General features: G+C 38.3%; 1 protein-coding gene across 1 annotated transcript; it reads right to left on the reverse strand.

Annotated features, from left to right (window-relative positions):
* Positions 1-1,625: 1,625 nt before the first annotated feature.
* Positions 1,626-16,076, reverse strand: LOC125253288 (gastrula zinc finger protein XlCGF8.2DB-like). The gene is made up of 2 exons (XM_048167213.1): positions 14,006-16,076; positions 1,626-3,640 (listed from the first exon to the last, which is right to left on the reverse strand). Exons 1-2 carry the CDS (start codon positions 14,130-14,132, stop codon positions 2,619-2,621), a joined length of 1,149 nt encoding a protein of 382 aa, XP_048023170.1. The 5' UTR covers positions 14,133-16,076; the 3' UTR covers positions 1,626-2,618.
* Positions 16,077-21,179: the final 5,103 nt, after the last annotated feature.

Genomic DNA, 21,179 nt, shown 5'->3' on the forward strand with positions numbered 1-21,179 from the left:
TCATTTATTCATAGTTAGCCATTTCTCGATATGCGTTCTTGTCTGTACTTGTGTGAAACGTCATCAGTCACTGCCAAAGTACTGTTCCAATTCAAAATTCACATCTAGCCAAGTACAGTTCAAATCCCAGGATGTGTTCTTGATCTGCCCCTTTTATTGACAATGCATCAAGAGGTCACTTGTGCGGGCTAGGTATCCCAGAATGCATCACGCGTCAACAGCAGAAAACCTCTTTAATTCGAACATACTACAGTTGTTAAGTCATGATATGTAGTATTAAGCATTTTCAGGCAAGAATGTACTGGTTTAAAGCTCAAATTTGTGGTTTATTGATAAAAAGTAGCACCTATTTGGAGTTGTGAGATCCAGGCGATCGCCGGGCGTTCATGTACCCCGCTGAGAACAGCCTAACCTGAGGTAATCCTTCTGACGTTTGCTGCTGGCTCTGATGTCTCTGTAGTGCTTAAACATGATATAATTCATATTTTGTAAATCTAACGGGTGAACTTTGGTCTCATAAATCTATAATTTGTTGAACTAAATGTGAAATCTCTCTAACTTATAGTTATAGTTTACTGTTGTAGCCTACTAGAGCGTTGACTTTGTATGTTTGACTGAATCAATTGCTTTATTTTTTATTGTAGCTTCTTATACCTTTTGCTTATACTTTTATAATGGGTATTTGGCAATTATTGACCATTAAAACTGACATTTAACAAAAAGAGTCAGGGTGTGTTTTATATTTGCAGACTATATGCACATATTGCCACATATGTTTAATATTTTTAAAATGGAAATGAAAAGTGGAAGAGCTGTGTTTTATAGTTCGTTTGGTAATAACTTTACATGCAGTGAAGACTGTAACACTGTGTCACGATCACGTCTGTTCCTGTCACATCCCGGACTACATTTCCCATGATCCTCCATTGCTCATCACCTGCACTCACTTCACAATCACTCCACACTAATCACCACACCCAGCTGCCACACATTACCTGGACTATAAAAGACTCATACACACACCACCTCACCGCGAAGTCTTGATTACTCCGTGTGTCATTACCAAGTGTTTATATCCTGTCTGCCTATCTGTTGTTGATCCTGCCTGTTACCCGTTTACGATTCCGTTGCTGCCTGTCCTGACCCTTGCCTTGAATACTGTTCTGTGAGTGATATCTGCCTAGCCTGACCATTGCCTGTTTCCTGACTACGATTCTGCCTGTCCCTTGCTGTTCCTGTTTGCTCCTGATTGACCCTGCCTGTACGACTACTCTTACTTCTAATAAACGCTGCACTTGGATCTCCCGCCTGAGTCTCCATTCGTTACACACTGCCTAAATAAGGCAGGCTACACAAATAAAGTTTATTTTCCCCTCATAAAACTGTTTGAATGAGTGCAGTTATAACAAATAACCACAAATACAAAGAATGCCAACCCAGAGTGTATTATACAAGATGAAACAGAAAAGCAGTATATAAAAATGTATACAATGGTGTGAAAAAGTGCTTGCCCCTTTCCTGATTTTTTTTATTTTTTTGCATGTTTGTCACACTTTAATGTTTCAGATCATCAAACTAATTTAAATATGAATCAAAGATAACACAAATAAACACAACATGCCGTTTTTAAATGAAGGTTTTTATTATGAAGGGAAAACAAAATCCAAACCCACATGGCCCTGTGTGTCTCGTTCAGCTGTATTTAAACGACTATGTCTCATAGCTTCTTTGCTTGGTGTTTAGTTGTTCTGAAGCCAGTTGCCTGAGTAAGTGTTTCTATCTCTGAGACTTTTTCAGTTTTCATTCTTGCCTGTGGATTATTCCTTCTCTGTTATTTTTTTGTGGACTTTCTCATCTTTGGCATGCCCATTTGGACAGTTTTTTGAGAACTTCTTTTGCTGTTTTTGCTTCAGCTGTGGATTTTTTGTTACTTGAACTTTTATTAAAAACTTATTCTGCATCTCAACTTCTCTTACTGTACGTCTTACTGTTGCATTCACCATTATCCATTGGCTCAAGGATTGGGAGTCTGACTCTCACGCTGGAGACCTGAGTTCTAGTCCCGGCTCTGACAGAAACCAACACATCCAGAGCAAGTTGACTGTAACTACTTAACATTATTTTATTTATCCACTGTATTGACAAGACCTTTATGAAGTTTATTGGTTTACTTGTGGCATTTTTGGACACTTGCGCTTAACTGAGACTTTTTGTAGACTTTTGATTTATTACAATGTTGAGGTGTTCAGTTTTATTTTGATTTTAAAAAATAAACATGATTTCTCATCAATCAAATCAATTGTTTATTTTTACTGGCATTTCTCTCAGGTATCGAAGACTAGTGCATCTCTGAGCCTACATTTAGCATGAGTAAAATACTAAAGTAATGTTAAAATCAGATACACCAAGATTTTTTACTCAAGTTGTATTAGAATTTGTCACTTTTAACTTGTAATGGGAGTCATTTTTTGCTGTCAGGTATCTGTACTTTTACTCAAATATGGTTTTCAGGTACTCTTTACACCTCTGCTCTTTCCACAGCAACGACTTCTAAAACCGTTCTCTTTCGAGAGAATCCTCATGTGGACCTTAATGTCACCTTTAAATCTGAAACTCTTTCAGCACTCATCACATGTAAAAGGCTTCTCTCCAGTGTGAATAGTCATGTGTTTCCTAAGGTTTCGTTCCCGTGTGAAACCATTCCCGCACAGAGTGCAGGTGTAAGGCTTTTCTCCAGTGTGAGTTCTCATGTGGACTTTAAGGTTTCCTTTATGTGTAAAACTCTGTCCACATTGCTGGCAAGTGAAAGGTTTCTCTCCAGTGTGAATTCTCATGTGGATTTCAAGGTTTCCTTTTCCACTGATACTCTTTCCACACTGTTCACAGGCAAATGGACTCTCTCCAGTGTGATTTCTCATGTGGACCATAAGGTTTCCTTTTACAGTGAAACTCTGTCCACACTCTTGACAGGTGTAAGGTTTCTCTCCAGTGTGAATTCTCATGTGGGCTGTAAGGCTTCCTTTTTGACTGAAACTCTTTCCACATTGTTTGCAGGTGTGAGGCTTTTCTCCAGTGTGAGTTCTCATGTGGACTTTAAGGTTTCCTTTAAGTGTAAAACTCTGTCCACACTCTTGGCAGGTGTAAGCCTTCTCTTGAGTGTGAACTTTTATGTGGGCTGCAAGGTTTCCTTTAAATGTGAAACTCTTTCCACACTGTTGACAGGTATGAGGCTTTTCTCCAGTGTGAATTCTCATGTGGACTTTAAGGCTTCCTTTATGTGTAAAACTCTGTCCACATTGCTGGCAGGTGAAAGGTTTCTCTCCAGTATGAATTCTCATGTGGATTCCAAAGTTTCCTTTTCCACTGATATTCTTTCCACACTGTTGACAGGTGTAAGGCTTTTCTCCAGTGTGAACTCTCAAGTGGACTTGAAGGTTTCTGTGTTGGTCAAAACTCTTTCCACACTGTTGGCAGGTGAAATAACTTTTAGTTCCTGTCTTTTGAGCTTTTTTTTGTGAGGAACACTTTTTAGCCTGTGTCAATCTTTCTCCAATCATGAAATCAGGATGTTTATTGTAATGTTTTTTCTCTTCTTCCCTTTCATTAAGTTCATGAGTCGATTCTTTCAGTGCCATCAGGTCTAGGACAAAAACAGACATAAAACAATTGAGACATTTAATGCATCAAAACCAAAATCATGTATGCTCTATACCAGGGGTGTCCAAACTTTTATAAAAGGGGGCCTGATTCGATAATAGGGACTTTAAGCAACAGATGTTGATGGAACGCAAACGGCGACCGGAAGAAAACTGTCAACTGCCGTATCTAAAGAATGCAAAAATCGCTAAGCAACAACAAAGCGGACGGCGTGGATCATTTAATCATTTAACATAGTAAACAATACATTACATGTAAATAAATGCAAGAGAATGGTTGCTTTTGGAATTAAATGACATACAGATACAACTAAAATACCACATAACCATAGAACATAACATTTACTTATCGAGTCTGTCACGTATTATCGACTACGGCAATTCGGCTACTCTCCCATAGTAGACAGTTACAGTAGAACGCCAAGAAGTAGCAGTTAAATTTGTGCATGCGCAACAGAACGCCAGAATGCCGTTGTATCAGCAGCTGCTGCTTAAAGTCCCTACTGTGGACATCTGGGGTTCCTTTTCTCTCTCTCTCTCTCTCTCTCTGTTGCATGCTGGGAGTGGGTGGAGTGGTGTAGGGTGAGACCTGAGCTGTGTGAATTCACATAGTCTCAATTACTAGTTTAAATTATTTTTATTATTATTTTTTCTTTTTTTTCTTTTCTTGTTTCTTTTCTTTTGCATGGTTTATTTTTAGGTTAAGGTTTTGAAGTGAATGTTGCGCAAGGAGGGATGGCGTCTCATGAGGAGGTGCCGTCTTTGTCCTTGCGTAATGGTTTCAGGTGTGTGCCAGAGGACGGCGTCACAGTGGAAGATGTGCTTATCTCGGCTGGCGGGGAAGTCGGACATGAGAATATTGTGTCCGCTTCCCGTATGAACAAAGCCGTAGTAGTGTTCTTGAAAGAGCAAGTTTTTGTTAATCGTTTAATCGAAAGTGGTCTTGTTATAAACGGAAACTTTGTTCAAGTTTCCCCGTTATATGCGCCGTCAGCAAAAATCACAGTATCTAATGTCCCACCGTTTATTCCGGATGACGCGTTGGAACGGGAATTAGTTCGGTTTGGCAAATTTGCCAGTGGGTTCAAAACGATTACTTTGGGATGTAAACACCCGTCTCTGAAACATGTAAAATCTTTCAGAAGGCAGGTGTTTATGTTTCTAGAATCTCCCGAGAACACGCTGGACGTTTCATTTCGGGTAAGACATGAAGGGAAAACTTATATGGTGTACGCAACAACTGGTAGTTTGAGGTGCTTCGAATGCGGTGATTTAGGTCACAAAAAGTTCGCATGCCCACACAGAGAGCGTACACCAGAGGACAGGCCTGTTGAGTCGGGAGAGGGCGATGCGGCGGAGCACACTGCTCAAGAGGAAGACGCAGGTGCAGCAGCCGAGGTAAGCGCCTCTGGTGCGGCGCCGTCCGCTATCATAGAAGCACACGAAATTGTTACTAATACAGATCCTAACACAGATCCAATTGCAGGGCCAAGTTCAAGCAGTTTTCAGGAGCCTGTGTGTTTAGGTACAAGAAAGAGAGAGTTGGTTGTTACTAATGATGGTAGTGTAATGGATGATGATGTATCTGATGAAAATTGTTCTCTTCTTGATTATGATTGTGATTCACAAGTAGGTTCTGTATGTGGATTGGAAGGTGACTCCCAAGATTTGTCTATTAAAGATCTTTCTATCCATTCATTAGCGGAAATTAATGGCTTTCTTGATGAGACATTTGGAAAACAAGTCAACATTAAAGATTTCTTTCCTGATGTTGACAAATTTGAGCGGTCAGTGTCGTTTCTCCTCAAGACTATGAGCCTTGATCAGTTGAGTAAGCAGAAACGTTTTCGGTTGAAAAAGCATGTCACAGTTATTAGAAAAAGTAGAAAAGTGGATAAAAAGAAGAGGTTAAAAGCTTTTTTATGAGTGACTAGCCATGCATCACCTGGTGTTCTTATCTCTTTATCTATTGGTTTCTTTTGTTGCTGTTTTTTCTCTTTCCTTCTTAAATTATATGGATCTTTTGAGGGTGGGTTCATTAAATATTAATGGAGGGAGGGATAGATATAAACGAGCTTTGGTGTCTGAATTAATGCAGAATAAAAAGTTACATGTTATCTTACTGCAAGAAACCCATAGTGATTGTGATAATGAAGCCGAGTGGGGGATGTGGTGGAAAGGTCAACATATACTTAGCCATGGTACAAATTTTAGTGCTGGAGTTGCTTTACTTTTTTCTCCACATAGAAAAGTTAGTATTGAAAAAACTGAAGAAGTTGTGAAAGGTCGTCTTGTTCTTGTTAAAACTATTATTGAAGGCATGACAATTTATTTTATAAATGTTTATGCACCAAATGTAGGTCATGAGCGAATACAGTTTTTTAATATACTAGCTGATGTTTTAAAACAAGATTTTAGTGATGGAAACATCATCATTGGTGGGGATTGGAACTGTACAGAATGTTTCAATGTTGACCGTAACAATGAAGAGCCTCATATGCTATCCTCAAACTATTTGTCAAGAGTGGTGAGAGAGGCAGAACTTTTAGATATGTGGAGAATAAAGCATCCAGCAGAAAAACAATATACATGGGTTAAAGTTTCTGACAATAGAGTAAGTGCTGCTCGATTAGATAGAATTTATGTTTCAAAATGTTTTAATAACAGGGTAGTTGATTGTTGTATATCTCCAATAGGATTTTCTGATCACCATTTAGTTTTTATTTCAGTAAATATGAGGCAGTTGCCAAGAAAATCCTCTCATTGGCATTTTAATGCTAAATTATTGCAGGATGCTTTATTTTCTGAACATTTTTTGGCATTCTGGAAGTATTGGAAAGAAAAAAAAACTGAATTTGAAAATTTAAAACAATGGTGGGAGGTTGGTAAAACTCAAATAAAACTATGCTGCCAACAGTATACGGCATATTCTACTACTACTCAAAGAGAAACTATTCAAGCCCTGGAAAAAGATATAGAGACTATTGAGGCAGAATTGATAAGACGACACGATACAGTCTCTATCAATAACCTACAACAGAAAAAGAGGCAGTTACATTTTCATTTGAATGAGAGGGTGAAGGCAGCTTTAGTGAGGTCACGATTTATATCAGTTGCTGATATGGATGCACCAAGTGCCTATTTTTTTAATTTAGAACATTCTGTGGCACAATATAAGCAGATGATGTGTTTACGTCTTCCAGATGGAAAGATTACAAATGACATTATAGAAATGCGTCATCATGCTGTTGGTTTTTATTCTTCACTCTATAAAGCTGATTATTGCAACATTGATTACACAACAGAACTTTTGCATGGACTCCCTCAAATAGACTCTTTTTCTAAGACTGCTCTGGATATGCCAATTACCTTTCAAGAACTCACTATTGCTGTTGGAGAGTTGAAACCTGGTCGCTCTCCTGGCATTGACGGGTTGACTTCTGAATTTTATAAACATTTTTGGAAACACATCGGAATGGACCTTTATGGAGTTTTTTGTGAAAGTTATAAAGATTGTATTTTACCTGCCACATGTCAACGTGCTGTATTGTCCCTACTACCTAAAAAGGGAGACTTGACTTTGTTAAAAAACTGGAGACCTGTTGCCTTATTAACCACAGACTATAAAATTCTATCCAAATGTCTTTCTAATAGACTTAAGAAGTTTTTACATTCGATAATACATCAAGATCAAACCTATTGTATTCCAAAGAGATCCATAATGGATAACCTTTTTTTGGTGAGAGACACATTGGATGTCTGCAAAATGTTTAATGCAGAAATTGGATTGATTGCTTTAGACCAAGAAAAGGCGTTTGATCGTGTTGATCATAACTATCTTTTTAATTTACTTGCTGCCTTTGGGTTTGGTGAAGATTTTATCAAATGGATAAGGTTATTATATACTGGAGCTTCTTGTATGGTTAAAGTGGGAGGAGGTCTAAGTCGACCTATTCTGGTTTCAAGGGGCATTAGACAAGGATGCCCTTTATCAGGACAATTGTACAGTATTGCTATTGAGCCATTACTTTTTAATATAAGGAAAACTTTAACTGGTTTAGCAGTACCTACAATGCCTCATGTAAGAACTACAATTACTGCTTACGCTGATGATGTTACAGTTTTTGTCAATGACAAGTAATGATATAAAAGCTCTGTCAAAAGTACTTGAGATGTATGAAGGTGCATCATCAGCAAAAGTAAATTGGGATAAGACTGAGGCTTTCTGGTCAGGTCAAAGAAATCTGGAAAATCTCCCGAAACTACCAGGCAGCTTAAACTGGAATAGTAAAGGTTTAAAAATACTTGGTGTGTTTTTGGGATCTGCTGATTTTCAAAAGAAAAATTGGGAGGGACTTTTGGAGAGAGTGTGCACCCGGTTGTCTCGATGGAACTGGCTGCTACCCCAGCTATCCTACAGGGGGAGAGTTCTAGTTGCTAACAACCTGGTCGCTTCTGCTCTATGGCATAAATTTATTGTTTTACAACCTCCTGATGGATTAGTGCAAGAAATTCAAAGGATGCTGGTGAATTTTTTTTGGTCCGGGCAACATTGGGTCCGTTCAGCTGTCCTTTTTTTACCAGTGCAAGAAGGGGGGCAAGGTCTTGTGGACATTAAATCTAGACTCATGGCCTTTCGTCTACAAGCTGCTCAGAGACTGCTCTATGACCATGACATTGCATGGGCTAACACTGCTGTTGCACTCTTGAGGAAAGCAGGCGATATGGGACTTGATAAACATCTCTTTTTAATGAACCTGAATGAAATCACTCTAAAAGACTTGACATCCTTTTACAAATCTGTGATGGAAGCATGGAAGGTGTTTTCTGTCTCAAGATCTGCTGAACTACATGCAGGCTTTTGGCTAATGGAAGAGCCATTGTTTCAGAACTCTTTTCTACCGTCTAGACTCTTGAACTCTACCAGTTTGTCATCACGGCTGATAGCTGCTGGATGCGTAAAACTTGGCCACATTTTAAACACCAGCTGGGAGACTTTGAGTGAGAGAACTGGAATAAAGTCCCTTCGTTTCCTGAAACAGCTTATTGATGAAGTGGTTGGGGAGTTGAATTATGATCAACGGCTTTTCATCAAAAATTCTAACCATATGAATGAATGGATGGCTGGGTGTGACTACCATTTGCCGCCCTTGATGATAACTGCTGACGTAAAGGAATTTCTTGAAGAGGAAAACCTTATATTATCTTTCAAAACCCCTCAACTGGATACCTTTGAGTCTGCTGGTAAAAAGGCTTTGTATGTGACTTGTGTGAAAGTGACCAATGCACGGGGTCTATCTGGAGTAATGTCATCAAAGTGGACAGATTTTTTTGGAGCAGACATCTCCCCTAAAGGTAGCTGGCGGTCACTGTACAAACGCCCCATTGATAAACGGACTGGTGATTTGCAGTGGAGGCTTGTACACGGTGCAATAGCTACAAACAGGCATGTGATGCACCTCAATCCAGATATAGGGGTGGGGTGTCCTTTCTGTTTGGAAGATGAAACTGTTTTCCATCTTTTTGTGCAATGTGTGCGGTTAGGTCATTTGTTTTTCTTTCTGTCTCAATGGGTATCATCTTTAGGTGAAAATTTATCTAATCAATTGTTTATCTTTGGGCCAAAATACTCTGTTAGTCGGAAAAATGTCATGGTTTTATTGAATTTTGTGTTTGGAAGTGCCAAGCTCGCTATTTGGAAAACAAGGAAAAATAAGATTATTGGAAAAAGCACATTAGACCCTTTGCTGATGTTTAAGGGTTTGATAGCATCAAGGCTCAGAATTGAACATGCATATTATAGGATGGTAGGGTGCTTGCCAGTGTTTGTGAATACCTGGGCTATAAATGGAGTCTTATGTACAATCAATGAAAATGATGATTTACTGTTGACTTTTTAAAGTGTTTTGTTCTTTTTTTTTTTTTTTTTTTTTTTTTTTTTGTATGTTTTTCCTTTCTTTTTATTATACATTTTTTTGTAATTTATATGGTGTAATGTAGATTTTAGTGGTTACACATTTTGGGTTTACCTACATGTTGTAAATAAAGGCGGTTTCAATCTCTCTCTCTTATTATATATATATATATATATATATATATATATATATATATATATATATATATATAGCATCTTTTGTTTCTTAAACATTACAGATTTGACAAAAGCTTGAGCTGACAGTAGAGTAGTTTTAGGTAGGACACAGAGATGTAAATTTATTACACAAACAATATCTGTAAAACTTTTATCAACCTCGTTTTTAAAGGGCGACATTTATATATTATTGGGTTAGAACTCTATTGTTATTTAAATTAAAAAGTACTCTAATTAGATCACTGCAGGTAAAACCACACATGGCACCTAACTACATGGTAAAAAGTTAAAATATTGTAGCCTACTAAAACTGCATTTTTAAATTGTTTGCGTGCTGGAGGTAGCCTACGCTATTACGTCATGTGCAGAGTGATGTTAAGCTAGCTGGTGAGAGAAAATGGCACTATCAAAGAGTCTAAAGTGGAAAGTTGTCAGTGAAAATAGGGCATACAAAGAAGAATGGAAAGACAACTATGCATTCATCCTACCTAGCTTTGTGAATGCAAAGCCGGTGTGCCTTATCTGCAACGAAGTTGTCACCGTTTTCAAAGAATATAACACCGACACCGGACGCGAGTAGCGCGACGCTACAAAAGATAATAGAACCCATTATAATCAGTGATATTGTCTAGGCTGGATGTGGCGCGGTGCGACAACACATTCCCAACTGTAAACGGATTCCCCGTTCTGTTTCTGATATAAAAACCCGATTCCAAAAAACGTTGGGACACTGTACAAATAGTGAATAAAAACAGAATGCGATGTGGAAGATTCAAATTTCAATATTTTATTCAGAATACAACATAGATGACATATCAAATGTTTAAACTGAGAAATTGTATAATTTTATGGGAAAAATAAGTTTAAATTTCATGGCATCAACACATCTCAAAAAAGTTGGGACAAGGCCATGTTTACCACTGTGTGGCATCCCCTCTTCTTTTTATAACAGTCTGCAAATGTCTGAGGACTGAGGAGACAAGTTGCTCAAGTTTAGGAATAGGAATGTTGTCCCATTCTTGTCTAATACAGGCTTCTAGTTGCTCAACTGTCTTAGGTCTTCTTCGTCGCATCTTCCTCATTATGATGCGCCAAATGTTTTCTATGGGTGAAAGATCTGGACTGCAGGCTGGCCATTTCAGTACCCGGATCCTTCTTCTACACAGCCATGATGTTGTAATTGATGCAGTATGTGGTCTGGCATTGTCATGTTGGAAAATGTAAGGTCTTCCCTGAAAGAGACAACGTCTGGATGTGAGCATATGTTGTTCTAGAACTTGGATATACCTTAGCATTGATGGTGCCTTTCCAGATGTGTAAGCTGCCCATGCCACACGCACTCATGCAACCCCATACCATCAGAGATGCAGGCTTCTGAACTGAGCGCTGATAACAACTTGGGTTGTCCTTGTCCTCTTTAGTCCGGATGACATGGCGTCCCAGTTTTCCAAAAAGAACTTCAAATTTAGATTTGTCTGACCACAAAACAGTTTTCCACTTTGCCACAGTCCATTTTAAATGAGCCTTGGCCCAGAGAAAACGCCTGCGCTTCTGGATCATGTTTAGATATGGCTTCTTTTTGACCTATAGAGTTTTAGCCGGCAACGGCGAATGGCACGGTGGATTGTGTTCACCGACAATGTTTTCTGGAAGGATTCCTGAGCCCATGTTGTGATTTCCATTACAGTAGCATTCCTGTATGTGATGCAGTGCCGTCTAAGGGCCCGAAGATCACGGGCATCCAGTATGGTTTTCCGGCCTTGACCCTTACGCACAGAGATTGTTCCAGATTCTCTGAATCTTTGGATGATATTATGCACTGTAGATAGGGCTGGGCTAGCCTGACGTGGTCATACTCAATTCTAGTCAGAATATGAGTCTGATACTGCTCCATTGGGCTTTGATTATGGGGGCGTATTTCAACCGATCCAGGAAAGACCTCAATTGGATAGACCTACAACCAATCAGAGCTACAGAGTAAGTGACGTATGTTGAGCGACGCATAGTTGTCAACAGAACTCTTCTTAGCGACCATCGGGGCCAGCTGATAAATCAAACTTTTGCCGAATCCCGTAGGAAGGACGGCAAAGACATCTTTCCCATCGACAAATGCCTTGATCGCGGTCCTTTGTTCCTCTTTTAAAATTAATGCGCTGTCGATATCTTCTATAACGGACGCGATGGCGGAATCTACACATCTCAGTTCTTCAACAGCCATCATTGTTGTAAACTAATTGACCTTTCGCAAAGACTCGCCCCCTTAGTTACTGTTGCTTTGTCCGACAAGCCGTGGCGCTGTCACGCCACACAAAGTGGAAAATACATTGCGGAGCAAAGAGGAAACTGACAACACATCGACAGACGAGACAGAGCAGGTTACTTATGATATTAAACAAAGTCCCAGCTTTCAAACTGTGTAGTTATTAAAAAAAAATCAAACAATAAAAACCGTTTTGTGGCTCTTTAATGTGTTGTGACCATGATCGTGACAGATTGCTGTAGCGCCTCAGCTCAAGAGGCTCGTGAACCGATCATCTCTTCCTACTAGTCCATTTATAGCATCAAATAAACATGAATGATCATGAGAATGAATGTTGTTTCAAACGCGGAAAGACGTCAATATGCACAATTTTTCCAAGTTTAACTCCACCGATGTTAATCTTCTAAAGGTGCGTTCACGCGGCCTCGTAATTCCTGTAGTTACGAGATTCTAACTTGTAAAATGCGTTCACGTCCTCGTAGAGATCGTAATTACAGCTTGTAAGCTGGGAGTTTTCTGAAGCTCCCACATGTACCACGTGGCCGCTGTACCACCTGACCGCTGTAGATTAATTTAGGCGTTGATAGTGGTGCCATGGAAACGCTTAATTCCCAGTCAAAGGACGTGAACAGCTCCGAATATAACGTCACGTGTTGCCATTTCAAGATACCGGTAAATACGAGGTGACGTGAACGCAGTTTAACTCCTGACTGCTTTGTCGGACAACAAGGCGGATGCGGCGTTCTGATTGGTTAGATCGCTTGTCAATCAAACTCCCCAAGCGCTCTTTGATGACGCGGGTGGTTACGTAACCGCAGATAGCCTGTCCATCATCGATTAAAGCCCGCCCTGGCAATTTGATTGGCTCGGCCTTCTGGGAGCCGAGCATAATTACTCCACAATGGATCGAGTCCAGACCGAACTTCCCGTCCAAAAAATGTTGTGGGCGGGGTTCGGGCTGGCACCCAGGCTAGGGCTGGGCGATATATCGCATGCAATTGTCACGCGCATTTCGTCAGTAAAGCCGGTTCCCTGATTACCGCTAAATCGCCATCACCTGCTTTCAAATGAAGCGCCATTTAATAGACAGAGCCGTAGATCACTGAAAAGCCACGCAATATCGCGTTCAATATCGAAGGCGATTCATCTGCGATAATGAACGCGATATTGCATGGCTTTTCAGTGATCTACGGTTCTGTCTATTAAATGCCGCTTCATTTGAAAGCAGGTGATGGTGATTTAGCGGTAATCAGGGAACCGGCTTTACTGACGAAATGCGCGTGACAATTGTATGCGATATATTGCCCAGCCCTAACTGTAGATGATGATAACTTCAAACTCTTTGCAATGTTTCTCTGAGAAACTCCTTTCTGATATTGCTCCACTATTGTTTGCTGCAGCATTGGGGGAATTGGTGATCCTATGAGATTTGTAAATTATTGCATTCCTTTTTTATTCACAATTTGTACAGTGTCCCAACTTTTTTGGAATCGGGTTTGTAGTCCAAGTGCTTTGCAATGGTCAGTTTGTTCATTGTAGACGTGTCTGGTGTAAGTTAGTAGACATGGTAATAATACGGCACCATGAGATGAAGATCTATTTCAGAACCGGCCTCTATTCAAATAATCTGGCTGCGGGCGCGGGCCAGATATTATTGCTGGCGGGCCAGTTTTGGCCCAAGGGCCGCCTATTGCGACCACTCCTTTATGGTATTTAGTCTATAAACATTTAATATAAATACGAATGCACAAAACTGCAAGTTTGACAAAAATAATAAAAACCAAATTACAGACTATTTTTTTCTTTTGAGCATAAACAGAAAAAAATATTTTCCATTGTTCTCTATTCAGAAGATGATATTGGGTTTATTGTTGCAGAAAAAAATTGTTTTGGCTACTTCTGTAATATTCTCTAAGATTATATTTCTGTATATTCTCTATTTCTGTAGAGCTGGACATTTTAATAATGATCAATTTCAGCTGTGAGAATAGAACGAACCTGTTTGTTCCTCAGTATCTTCATGTTTCACTTTGAATTTTTCTTTAATCTTCATGTCTTGAGTCTCATCTTTAATAAACTCCATCTTCATATCTTCAGTCTCTTCTTTAATAAACTCAATCTTCATGTCTTCAGTCTACTCTTTAATAAACGCCATCTTTAAGAAGAGAATTCTTAACAGAGTTAATGGTCTTAAATGACCAGTTGAACAACAACAACAGCAACACTAATGCTTAAAATTAATGAACTTCATATTTCAGGGGTGCAAACACATGTATGGTCAAAAAAGAGAGAGGTAATCGAAGCCCCCGCCCAGCGGCAAATATCCAGATACTTACATTGCCACCAACCCCTGCCATCCCCAGCCCACCCCATAGGCACAGACTAAAATGAAATTCTGAAAATCAAAATACACAGACGCTAATTTGTAATATTCAATTTCATTTTTTATTCCGAAACAAACTCTCATTGAACTATCTTCTTGCTTTACTCCAACTTCCTCTTCTTCCTGGCCACCTCCTGCAACGTATCCAGGGCCTTGCATCTGGCTGCATTAATTTTCTTATCAACATGTTTGAGCACGATTGCATTGTTACACCGCTAGGTGGCGACAAGTGACTTAAATGTATTTGTTATTGAATCATTCAAGAGATTCGTTCAAAAAACAGTGATTCATCCATTAACGAAACAAGCAAAGTACCGGTATTTATTATATTAATATATTTCTATATAATACTAAATAAGATATGTATTAATATTAGGGCTGGGAATCGATTAAAAAAAATTAACTAATTAATTGCACAATTTGCTGTAATTAATTGCATTTCCTCCAAGCTTGTAATCATCAATAATTAAACTTAGAATCACCGGAAAAAAAGGAACAGAAAATAGCCCTATATTAAAATAATATTAAACATCAATATATCAATGTATTATTCTTTTTCAATAATCAATCAACATAATCAATTTAAGATTTTTTTTTTTTACTAATTATAAAAATAAACTATAGTCCTAAAAAAGCTATTATTTCCAGAGCATGTGATCAGAGCAGGTCATTTTAAAGGAATAGTTCACCCAAAAATAAAAATTCTGCCATCATTTACTCTTCCTCAAGTTGTTCCAAACCTTTATGACTTTCTTTCTTCTGCTGAACACAAAAGAAGATATTTTGAAGAAAGTCGGTAACCAAACGACTGATGGACCCCATTATTGACTTCCATAGTAGGAAAAAAAAAAATACTATGGAAGTCAATGGGGACCAGCAACTGTTTAATTACCAACCTTCTTTAAAATACCTTTTTTGTGTTTAGCAGAAGAAAGGAAATAATACAGGTTTGGAACAACTTGAGGGAGAGAAAATGATAGAATTTTCATTTTTGGGTGAACTATTCCTTAGGCCCGGTACTAGGCTTGCTGGACTGGGGGGGCAATCACAAATTTTGGTAGGGCAGCATTTTCTAGGCTAATATTCATAGATAACTTATTGTAACTGTTTTTTTGATTCATTAAGAATCGTATTGTGGCTAACAAATTATAGGCTATAGCCTAATTTGTACTGGCTATTGCTTAGTAGGCTATGTGAATTATTTATGGCCATAATCAGGGGTGGAGCCAGACATTGTAAACTTTCGTGGCTTAGCCAAAATCTACATTTGTCCAATGACATTTTAATTTACTGACATGAAAGGAGCTTTTTTGTAGTATTCTTGGTTAAAGTTCATAAAATGTAGATTATTTCCCACTGGAATTAGTAAAACTATGTTTGGTGTAACTCATCTAGGGCGGTCCGGGGGCATGCCCCCCCGGAAGAAATTTTTGTATATTTTAAGGTTAAATGCATCAATCTGGTGTACTCTGGAAGTTCAAAACTGAGAGCTTCAACCCATGTACAGAGTGCAAATTGACCAAAGAAACAGCATTGTACCTGTTAATGAAAGAAGGCTCAAACATCTTTTTTGTTGTGATATAGAGTCTCAGTCTACATTGTATTTTAGGATGCCAAACAATTATTACAATAATATAATAATGTTTTAGGCCTATATAATTATTCATATGACAGTATTGTAACAAATGCACTCTAAAATAAATTACAATTTTTATTAGTTAGGCCTACTTTACACAACAGGGAAATTACAAAACTTTTGTACTAATTTCTAAGATAAAGCCTTGTGCTTTTATTTTGACCAGCTGATCGTGTGAGTAAATGTGCACACTTCTCTTTAAAATACACAGCACAGAAACCTCAAACCTGAAAGATTTGGGGCTCCAACCCCTTTAGCCCACCCCTAGCACCGCCCCTGGACATAATGTACGAATTATTCATTGTTAACGAAATTACTGAGGAAATGTTCACTGACAGCTATCTCAGCATGCAGAAAATATGTTCGGCTGATGCAGATGTGATCCTCATCGTGATATTTTTTAGGCTACTTGCTTAAAGATTAGGTGTACACTGACGTATTTTCTGATTAATGTTCGTTACTTCCCAGTTCTCATGTTTTTGGATTTTAAGTCCATTTTTGTGAGATTAAATATCATTATAAGCATAATATTCACTTATTTTCTGTGAATAAAGTGGCCGATCCTTATTCAATAGATAAGACGTTTTTAATGTTTATGTATGCCTATTCATTTTTATTGTTGGCTGCACATTTTTGGGGGGGGCACAAGGAAATTCTGGGGGGCAATGCCCCCCCTAGCCCCCCCTAGACCCGGCCCATGACTATACCAGCTCAGCAAACAGAAGTCTATAGAGAAATGTCACCTTATTTGAGCAGACTTTGCTTTTCCCGTGCTTGATCGGTACATGATTGGAGCGTTTGGGCCATAGACTGTGGGCCGTGAACGACAGAGCAGAACGCGCAGCGCAAACACGGAGTCGGACATTGAGCAGAGAGCGCAGCGCGCCGACACACACACACACACACACACACACACACACACACAAGGAACAGAGAGTGCGGCGGCGCACACGGAGCGGAAAAGACCCGCTCATGAAAGCTGCGCGAGAATGAAACCCGATCCACATATTTTCGGCTTTTCAATAGCAGCCGCAACAGGAAATCATTACGAGGCAAAAAAAGTGCTGCGTTAAATGCGTTTTTTTAACGCGTTAAACATTTCAAATTAATCGCAAAGATTAACGCGTTAATTCCCCCAGCCCTAATTAATATTAATAAAACATCCTAACTATCAGCATTGGCGTGTTCTACCTCTTTTACTGACGGCTTACAAAATGAAACAGGTAACGTTAGCACCACAACCATTATTTGCACTTCTGTTCTGATTTGCTCATTTACTTTTTTGGTGGAGGCAATCCTGAATTACTGATGGTGAAATTATAATCCGACACTCTCAGATATCTATATTTCATAGGTGTGTACTACAGATGTATGGATCACGGTATCCGCGGGGCGGTAATAAAAAATAAGTCAATTAAATGCAGGTGGGTCACGGGCGGATGAGACATAAATAATGAATGTTGTGATTTTAAAGGGATAGTTCACCCAAAAATGAAAATATGATGTCTATCTGCTTACCCCCAGGTCCTTGTTTGTTACTGACGTTTTAGTTTACTTTTAGCAACTACCGACAAGAGACGGCAGTCTGTCAGAAATCGTGCCACAGAAAAAAATTGCATGTCATGTGACTTAACCAAAGCACATCATTGGCTAAACTTAAAAAAAAAAGTGAACATACATAATTTAATACTACTGTGTGACATTAGATAATCCACAGCTGTTATAGTTTCAGATAGTTGTGTATTAGTTGCATTTTAGCACTATTACTACCCACTATTCTTCATTAAATGTCACTATAATTTTAACATTTTATACTCAAACTCAACTATATAAAAAACTGTTCTTTGTTTTTCTTATACATATCATTAACTTTTTAATCTTCTTTACAGATTTTGAGACCGATAGCCACAGTCTCGAACAGTGCGAATCTGAGCCAAATGATCACCATGAGGGACACCGAATTGGAGGTGAAGTCTTGTGAAATCATCCTGGAGCCATCCAGGTTTCACTGTGGGGCAAACAAATAGAAAAAGTGCAACAGGGTCATACCTACATATTCACAAACCTGTCTACAAGACAATTCAATGGAAAAATCAATTTAACCACCACACACAGCACCATCATCACCCAACACAAAACAACAACAACAACAACAACATCACACACAAGTGAATTGACACCACAAACACATACAATCACACAACCAATTGAAGGCACAACAATAACTATCAGAAAGGTCTGTCCAAAATGTCACAGCACACAATAAACATAAAAGAAACATTTCACAGATGTGTGACATGTAAAATACTCAGAAAACAATCCAGCTACATAACAAAATGCACTGGTACACTCATTTTTTTCAATTGACGAACAGGAGTTGTCTCTAGCAATCCCAAACACAGTTTTAACCAAATTCTTGAAAAATGAAAGACATCTCTTAACTTGACACACAGAATATTGAAGAATATCTACTCACTTGTGGTCCACTCACTGTCAGATACACATCTGACAATCATGTAACTGACATGACAAAACGATGACACACCTGATAATGAATTATGCAGAATAACCGATCAGGTGTCGCTGTCCACAAACCCTGGTGAAAAAAAGACACGCTGCACCAGAGGAGCACACTGTCCCAAAGCAAACACGGCCATCAGAACCGTAATATACACCAAGCCCATAAGAAGTTCTTTTTTTTCTTTTTTTCTAAGATATGGTTTTGTTTTGCTTTTATTTTGTTATTTAAGTTGTAATTCACCTATATGGATGTTCATAGTGTTTTTCATGTTAACTTTTCAATAATGTTAAAATGTTTTTATTTACTAGTGTTAAAATATGTTTTTATTTACAACTGTTTAAAATATGTTTCCTAACAATTGTGTTAAAAAGTTTTATGTTTAAAAGTTTAAACAAAAAGTTGAAAGTTGAAAAACAGTGTCTTAACAAATTTGTTACCTACTAATTGTCCAATAAAAAAGTTGGGAACTTCAATATTGTTGTTGAACTTTTTATTTTTTTAAGTTTTCAGAACAACACACTGTTCAATAACAAATGATTAAAACAAATTCATAAACGAGTTACAGTTTCACTTAAACAAATGTATCTTATAAAGACAAAAATTAGAATTTACAATATTTTTTAATATTTAATTAATGAAGTTACTTTTATTTACGTACAGCTTTAAATCTTTTATCAATGTAGTTATATGCATACATATTAAATGCATAGATGCATAGACATTTAAATTCACTTTACCATTACTTCATTTATTTTTTCAAATGATTTTCGCCTTTTAAGTGATTTTTTTAACATCGTTATAAATATTTCTCATTAAGACCTCAGTTAATCCTAAATTCACGAGACCTCGTCTTTACCGAAATCATCTTGAGATATACGTGAGGTTGAATTATGCATTTCAACTAAATAAATAGGCTTGTTTGAGATGTGCCTAGCCTCGCCTGTAATGTAGGCTTCTAAGCTCTTAGCCGCCAGCCAGTTGAAGATTGAACCCCCACTCGAAAATGAGGAGGATCTAAAGCACAAAACAGAGAAGGAAACACCGTGCATTAGGCACAATTTTCTGGCTCAGCACGCATGCGCAAACTATTTAATACTTAGCATTGCTGTTTAAAGGAGTACTTCACCCCTGGAAAGATGAATGTGTATTTAAAATTGGTCATTTATGTAGTAGAAATGTGAAATTATTTTTGAATTTGGAGCTTTCTAGACTGAGAAAAGGCAGAAAATGTATTTTTGACTAATGTGGATGAAAGACAACAACTCCCAGAATGCACTTCTTTCGCTGCCCTTGCGAGGCCACGCCCAAACCACGCCTATCGGTCACAATCGTGAGTTAGTTCATACATTTACAGCGAAATTGTGCTAAATTGACACACGGCCTAAGGCTGAAACAAATTCCTGCAAAATCATTTACAAGTAAACAGTGCCATGGATATTCCGTATCATAGCAACAAAGGGTCTCAACGGAAAAAAAACGCTGCGCTGCAGAAGCGCTCTCACAGCTCACAGCGCGCTCACAGACGGACGTTTTAAGCAGAGCGCCTAAAACCATCTAAAAACGCTCTGGTGGACACACGGCCTAAGCGTATTCGCCTAGAGGTAAGACTCGCTGATACTAGACTCTTATTTCTGATAACACAGTAGCCTGCCCTAGTGTTGTAGGTAGCAGTGAAACTGCAAACTTAGCAAAGTAACGTTAGATAGACAATTACATATACGTTGCAAGTTGACTGTTATCAAAGTAAAGCCACTGTTCTGTAAAACTGAGTTAGTCTATTTATCTGTTTATGCTAACTTACCACAAAAGCCTGTTGCTGTATTGGTTGAGATGACTGCAGAGACCGATGAATTTGCGAGATGAACCTCAAACGCGCATATGTTATGGGCGTGGCGAAAAAATGCCGAACTACTTGCTATTACTGGCTGTAGTTTTAAGCCTCTGGCCAAAAAAGCCTCCGATGACGCAAAATGACGATTTTTGCGTCATCGGAGGCTTTTTTACAGAATAAAAATGCATAAATCTCTCATCTCGGGCTGATATGAAGGGGGAAAGCACGGTAATTCAAAAATACTGGTGGTATTCTACTAATACAAAGCTTAATGCTAAATCCTGAAGTAACCCTTTAACATAAAAATGTTTGTCCAGAAAACTTGTTTAATGTGTAGCTATGACATTTTGGTGAATTTTGTTGGACTAACATGTATTTTTATGTAGATTCACAGTTATTCACAATTCCTAATATATGTGACTCAAAAAGCACAGTAGCCTATGTTGTACAAATGGTAATTTAATTTTTTACAGTGTAGTTACAAATTCAAATGCATATAAATTTGTTATAGCACATCTTAAAACTTTTGTAAACCAGTTTTACAAACAAAATAAACAGCACAACTACCCTTGCGCTTCTTTGGTGGTGGTGATGGCAGCAAGGACTCAGATGAGCTCATCTCTAAAATCAATTGCAATATTGCCATGGTATTATCAAATCAATTCTGAGATTTTGACCTGCATCAACAAAATTGTAGCAGAAACTGAAAGGTGAAAATTGAACAAACCTTGTACATAGTCTTCATAACTTTTCTTTTTTGGTGCATTCCTTAGTCTTTGAGACATAATGGCCTGTGGAAGG

The sequence above is a fragment of the Megalobrama amblycephala genome, linkage group LG18 (genome assembly GCF_018812025.1).
Source record: "Megalobrama amblycephala isolate DHTTF-2021 linkage group LG18, ASM1881202v1, whole genome shotgun sequence".
Classification (NCBI taxonomy): Eukaryota; Metazoa; Chordata; class Actinopteri; order Cypriniformes; family Xenocyprididae; genus Megalobrama; species Megalobrama amblycephala.